Source organism: Arachis ipaensis, chromosome B03 (genome assembly GCF_000816755.2).
Source record: "Arachis ipaensis cultivar K30076 chromosome B03, Araip1.1, whole genome shotgun sequence".
NCBI classification, from domain to species: Eukaryota; Viridiplantae; Streptophyta; class Magnoliopsida; order Fabales; family Fabaceae; genus Arachis; species Arachis ipaensis.
Window position 1 is genome coordinate 115747724 of NC_029787.2, and position 6560 is coordinate 115754283.

General features: G+C 35.3%; 1 protein-coding gene and 2 long non-coding RNA genes across 5 annotated transcripts; 2 read left to right on the top strand and 1 right to left on the bottom strand.

Moving 5' to 3' along the window:
- On the top strand, positions 2774-3735 carry LOC110270317. Of its 2 annotated transcripts, none has more exons than XM_021119342.1 (3): positions 2774-3044; positions 3222-3305; positions 3479-3735. In XM_021119342.1, the coding sequence occupies exons 1-3, from the start codon at positions 2871-2873 to the stop codon at positions 3728-3730; spliced, it is 510 nt and encodes a 169-aa protein (XP_020975001.1). In that variant the 5' UTR covers positions 2774-2870; the 3' UTR covers positions 3731-3735. The 2 variants fall into 2 exon arrangements, 1 of the variants encoding a protein (XP_020975001.1); XR_002359718.1 differs by having other exon boundaries at positions 2809-3060; positions 3479-3734.
- Positions 3238-3449, bottom strand: LOC110270318. The gene is made up of 2 exons (XR_002359720.1): positions 3412-3449; positions 3238-3294 (listed from the first exon to the last, which is right to left on the bottom strand). It is a non-coding gene; the product is annotated as an uncharacterized LOC110270318 (long non-coding RNA).
- LOC107634664 lies at positions 3950-5723 on the top strand. Of its 2 annotated transcripts, XR_002359719.1 has the most exons (6): positions 3950-4427; positions 4649-4811; positions 4907-4939; positions 5067-5110; positions 5208-5248; positions 5473-5723. It is a non-coding gene; the product is annotated as an uncharacterized LOC107634664 (long non-coding RNA). The 2 variants fall into 2 exon arrangements; XR_001619029.2 differs by having other exon boundaries at positions 4649-4939.

Consider the following 6560-nt stretch of genomic DNA (forward strand, 5'->3'; position numbering starts at 1 on the left):
TAATTTCACTGCGTTATCTACAAAATTTTTCACTTATTTTTTTTCTATAAAAACTTTTAAATTTGCAACTCAAGTTTTCATGAAATAATTTCTTAGTTCCATCACCTCATTTTGTTGTGTTCGGTTGCTTGTCACAGTGAGGGGTCAATTGGGTGCCACGTCAAGAGCAACGGGTGAAAGTGGGAGGAATCAGGAGCTGGGCGCGAGCTCTACGAGGAGTGATGTTGTCCCGATCGTCGGTGGCTCCGCAGGTGGGGCCACCTGCAAGGACACTCCGATGCTAAAGTAAGCGTCCGTACGATGAGGTGGCTAATTAGGGTAAATGTTACATGCCTCTGGAGAAGAGTAGGTCCCTCCCCTTTTATACCTTGTGCTCGGGTGGGCCTTCTTCTGGCTTGGACCCGTTTGCCTAGAAGCTTTTGCCAGCTGTCCAGGTCTTTGTTGAGAGGAGGAGTGACGCGCGGATCACTTTGCCGATATGGGTCATGGACCCGTCGGGTCAGTAGTCCATAACTTGGACCCCCGACCCTTATTGGGCCTGGTCGGAACAAGTTGAAAATTTTAGTATTAGAGTAAAGATATTTTCGGTGTTAGAGTGAACACATTTTGGTGATAATGTTGTTTCTGCAGAATTCAATTCAATAAGAATGAACACATAGAGAGTCAGAGAGAAAGGGCAACGACGTCGGCGATTGCAAGGCTTCTGATAGGGAGGAGTCGACGGGAGGGTAGCAGCCACGACTACGTCTATAAAGTGGCTGGAAGGCGACGATTGTAACGACAACGAGGTGAGCAAGAAAAGCGAAATGGACGAGCTTGCGCAGGCGAAGGGAAGGGGATGACGACGGAGAGGGGGAATGCGGTGGCTGGGTAGGAGGAAAACAAAGCTGGGAGATGGTTGGGAGACGAAGAAAATGATTTCAGAATGGAGAGGGTTACACGTTTAGGGTTGGATTTGAGAACTGGGACTAGGTTAGTGGGTTTTCTTTTTTTTTTTCTGGCATCAAAACAACGCTGTTTCTGAGACAAATGACAAAATCGAACCTTAAAAAAATCCGTCCAATTCGACTGATTCACCGGTTAACTATCGGTTCAGCCAGTTTTTTAACCGATTTTTTACAAGGCAGTTTTGGGGATCAATCAGATCGGCCAAATGATTGGTTCTTGATTAATTCAGTCGACCAACCAGTTTTCAGAACCTTGCTAAAACCAAGTAAAATACTTAACCAAATCCAATCAAGTTGTTATCAAGGATTTTAAATTCACGTGCGTACTTTACTTCACCAATATTACTGCTGCATCATCATCATTCTTCTTCTTCTTCTTTTTCACTCCTGATGCTGCTGTTTTTTTTTCTTTTTTTCCTCATTTTTTTCATCTTTCTATTTTGTTATCGTCATCGTAACCGCCACCACTACTTCCTCCTCCTCATCCTCCTTATTTTTTTGTTTGAATTTATTCTCCCCCTTCTTTTTCCTTCTTATCTTTCTTCATCATCATCATTATCATCATTATCGTTATCGTTATCGTCATTATTGTCTTCTTCTTATACGTATTGTCATTATCATTATCATTATTGTTATCGTCAAATTTTTGCACTTTTTCTAATTAATTTTTTTGCATTATCAACAAAAATTTTCACTTATTTTTTCTATAAAAACTTGTAAATTTGCAACTCAAGTTTTCATGAAATAATTTCTTAGTTCCATCACCTCATTTAGTTGTGTTCGGTTGCTCGTCACAGTGAGAGGTCGATTGGGTGCCACGTCAAGAGCAACGGGTGAAAGAGGGAGGAATCAGGACCTGGGCGCAAGCTCTATGAGGACTGGTGTTGTCCCGATCGTCGGTGAGTCGGCGGGTGGGGCCACCTATAAGGACACTCTGATGCTAAAGTAAGCGTCTGTACGATGAGACAGCTAATTAGGATAAATGTGATGTACCTCTGGAGAGGAGTAGATCTCTCCCCTTTTATACCTTGTGCTTGGGTGGGCCTTCTTCTGGCTTAGACCCGTCTTCCTAGAAGCTTCTGCCAGCTGTCCAGGTCTTTGTTGAGATGATGAGAAGTGACGCGTGGATCACTTTGTCGATATGGGTCATGGATCCGTCGGGTCGGACCTCCGACGCTTATTGGGCCGGGCCAGAACAAGTTAAAAGTTTCGGTGTTAGAGTGAAGACATTTCAGTGTTAGAGTGAACACATTTTGGTGCTAATTTTGTTTCTGCAAGAATTCAATTCAATAAGTATGAACCTATATTCATTCAACTAAATCAGACATTTTAGTATTATTTTTTAAATTTTTATGTGTTGTTTTATATATGAGATAAACATTCAATTCATTGAATGTGTAATGTTTTTTTAGAAAGATTCAAATTTTTTGTGTCATGTTACTAAATTTCTCGTGTCAATTTTAAGTAATTTTGGTGCTATCTTGTTTCATTTTACAGAGTTAATGTGATATTTTAGTATGCGATTTACATTTTACATATGTATTGTTGCATTTAAATTTCAGTGTCAATTTAAATAAAGTTTGGTGCTATTTTTGTTTCTGATAAGAATTCAATCCAATAAATATGAACATACATTCATTCAACTGAATAAAATTGTAATATAGTACAGATATGTTCATTCAAGTCTAATATGAGAAATAATACTCTTAAAAGAAGAAGTAAGAGCAACGCACTACAAGATTCTTACTAATTGATAGAGGTTTTATAGTGGAGGTTTTTAAAAACCTCCCCAACATGATCTATTTGTGACAATTTACAAAACTCCCAAAAATAAAAATCTCAGTATTTTAAAGGCCTAAATAAACTTTCAAAGCCCATAGTAAAGATGCAAACAAAATTTAGCTTCGAGTAGCTTCGAGTGAGATGGAGAGTGAGCAAGACCTAATCGTAACCGTCGCCGTCGCCGTCGCCGTGCCGTTTCTACCGCCACTGCCACCGCCACCGCTACAGCCATTCATCTTCCAGCGGCGAAGAAAGCGACAAAAAGAAAATCTTCTCCTCCAAAAACAAATTCTCTTCCCGCAATGCTTCTTCCAAGTACAATTTCGTTAAGGTCCGTTTCGAAACCTCAATTTCAATATAGATATTGAAAATTTTCTTCATTGCATGAATGCACATAATCAATCATTTTGGAATCTATTTTCTGTTCAGTTTCAATTGGTTTATTTTCTTCTATAGTACGAATATCGATTCCTTTGTGTTTTATGCTTATAGGTGACGGTGCGGTTGGGTGATAATGCGGATCACTACTATGTTCTGTCCAGATTTTTGCTCAGTAGGATGCTAACTGTAACCAAGGTATGAAAATTCACTCTTCAATTGTTCATTCTGCTTATGAGTTACTTTAGATGGATAGGACTGAGATTGGATTGTGTTGAAAAGTGTTGTGCTTGCCCTTATAGACTGGATTTAATGCTGCAATGTGGATTCGATTTGGTTAGTATCATTTGTGATTTGCTTGTTGGTTGCAGATTCCAAATCATGTAGCTATTAAAATTGCTCTTGAACTGAAGAAGCTGCTCATTGACAATAGCCTTCAAGATGTGTATGCATTATTCGGTAACTATTTCAGTGGGTCAATTCCAGAGTGGATAGGCCAAAAGAAAAACCTGCAGTTTCTTGATTTCTCTCAAAACTTGTTCTACAAAACCATTCCTTCAAATTTAGGTGACGTCGTTAGAATGACTAGATATTGGGAAAAATTCATTTCTCTATCTTTCTAAACCATCCACTGTATTCTAATGATACTGATCTTTGTTGCTGGTGGTAACTTTCTGCCTTTGGTAGGGAAATGGTCAGTGCTGGTTTATCTGGAACTCTTTCGTCAGGAATTGGAAATTTGAGCCATCTCCGAACATTGTGAGTGTCTCTCTTATTCTTCACATAAATTGCCTATACTTTTCAAACTTAATGGTGAATTGTGGTGTATTGTTGACTCAGATGCTATTGAGTTTATAACTATGATTTTATATACATAATAATTGTAAAAAAATTAACCTATCTTTTTTTTGGGTCTATTAGCTTTTGAAGTCAAGGCTTTGAAGTGTAGAAACATATAGATATAGACTTTTTTTACTTAAGCTGTTGTGTAACACTGCTTAAGCTTTTGAAGTCAATAGCAGAATCCACTTTTGTTGTTCCAACTTAGTTGACACATGCTTGCTTTGATTATTTATTGGTAAGAGTAGTTATTCTTGACTAAAAATTAATCCATCCAAATTTTGAAAAGGAAAAGTAAACTAGTTGGTTTAGATTGTTAGAAAAATAAATTAAATTTTGACTAAGTATTTTATTTATTTATTTATATATTGTGTGCTACAAAAGAATTTCAGGTTTTTATGATGGCTGAGTCAGGGGTGAAAAAATTTAGCCCAAACATCAAGAAGACTGGAAAAGGTGTGCTCCCTAAAAATGAAAAAGGTACGATCCCTAACAAGCTTCAGAATGTTCTTAAGGTAGGTCAATCAATTATATATTTTCAGCTCATGGACATGTTATTGTTAATTAGCATTTCATTTCACTTTATGGACATGTTCTATCTTATAGAAAATCTTATTTTTGTACATGAAATTTTTTTGGATCTTAATGGTGTATTGTTTTTAAGCCAATAGTGAGACAATAATATAAACCATGCATTTCAGGTCCATATTACTAATGCTAAAATATGGAATGCATAGGATCCAAGTATCAAGGAACTGGCTGAACAGATCAGCTTGAGGAGAGAATGGCACGCATAAAAGAAGATCCATCTTTGAAGCATATTTTAAATGAGATAGAGACTGGTGGTCCTACTGCTATGATGAGGTTTGGATGGCAAAATTTCTTATCTTTTTGACCATTTCAAAATTTCTTTCAGTTCAATGTTTTCCAAATTTTAAATAATTTCTAAAGTGTTTCAGGTTGTTTGTGCAATTTGTAACACTGAGCAGCCGGTAAGTATTTTCTTCCAACTTATTTATTGGAGATGGACTAGGCTGAATTTGATGCATAATTCCAGCTAGGAATTGTTAATATTCTTGCTTCTTCAATGATGCTGAATTTTTTTTAATCAATTTGCAGATAGGAAAACAACAGTTTCATTGTGATGATTGTAGAATCTGTAGGTGCGGTTCACTTAGCTGTATTTGAGTATATCCATATCTTATGTCACCTGAATTTATGACATACAAGCTAATTTTTTATGATCTAATTTGAAAACAGGGTTGGTGGTCAAGAGAACTATTTCCACTGCGAAAAGTGTGGTATGCATTCATCATTCAATCAGCATTGTGCATTTTTTTCTTTACCTTTTGTTTGTTTTTTCTAAGCTTGTCTATACTTTGTTTTTCTGTGAATAATTAGAAGAATTTACTGCTTTCAGGCTTTGGTTTATCAGTATCATTGAATAATTTTTAAATTTAGTCCTTGATCAATGGCATGTAAGGTCATGTTATTCATAAAATAATTTTTTGTGAATAATCTGCAGGGTCATGATATTTACTTACACTACGTAATAATCATTTGTGTGAAGAACTCTATAGACATGTGCATTACTGAAGTTGCTGTTATTACAATTATGTAAGTATATGATATTGAAAAATTGAAGTTATTTTATTTTATTTTTTTAATAAAAAACAAGTAATAGTTATGAAGAACAATAGCATATGTAATTATGTTTGGAATTATTGACATTGAGAACTTTTATATAGAGAGAGTTATCTTATATTGAGAAATTATTATTTTTTTGGTGTCATTGAGGAATTATTGTGCTATAAAAGATTTAGTTTTTAAATTTTAAATGTTAAAAAAACTTTTAATTTGAGTAGTGCGTAAATGAGAAAATTAATTTGTGGGGGTTTTAAACTGCCACAAAAGTGATTTAAAACTGCCACAAAACACCAGTATAAAACTCCCACTAAACACACACAAAACCCCCCACTGAATAGATCGTGGAGGTTTTTAAAAACCCCCACAAAAGACCTCGTGGCACCTCAAATTTTGGAGGTTTTAGAAACCCCCAAAAACCATTTGGTGGGGGTTATAAACCTCCACAAATAAGAAAAAAAATCTCCACAAATAAAAAAAATCTTGTAGTGAACAGAAAAAAAAAGAAAAAATAATCATAAGAAAAAATGCATCATTAAAAAATATATTTTTTGTGTTTTTTAAGCAAAATTTTGGTATTAAAATTCAGAAATTTCTGTGCCACAATTAAAAAATTCGGTGTTATTTTTCGATAAATTATGCATAATTCAAAACTCTCCTCCTCCTCTTCCTCCTCGTCATCATCCTTCTCTCCCTCATTATCATTATCATTATCATCTTGTTTCACATTTCCATGATTCTTGTTTTACCCTCTTAACAAGAACTTGTGTCACAATTAAAAAATTTTGATGTCAAAATTGAGAAACTTCTATATTATGCTTAAAAAATTTCGATATTATTTCTGATAAATTTTGTATAACTCAAAACTCCTCATTTTCTTCTTCATCATCATGATCTTTTTCTTTTCTTGTTCATCTTCTCCTTCTTGTTTTATTTTCTCATAATTCTTCTTATTTTACCCCTTAACAA

Bases quoted from the DNA above. Each gene is read 5' to 3' on its own strand.
- LOC110270317 (XM_021119342.1), top strand. From the start codon at position 2,871: ATGGAGAGTGAGCAAGACCTAATCGTAACCGTCGCCGTCGCCGTCGCC. The intron at 3,045-3,221 runs GTACAATTTCGT...TTATGCTTATAG, and splicing joins TCCCGCAATGCTTCTTCCAA to GTGACGGTGCGGTTGGGTGA. The intron at 3,306-3,478 runs GTATGAAAATTC...TGTTGGTTGCAG, and splicing joins GGATGCTAACTGTAACCAAG to ATTCCAAATCATGTAGCTAT.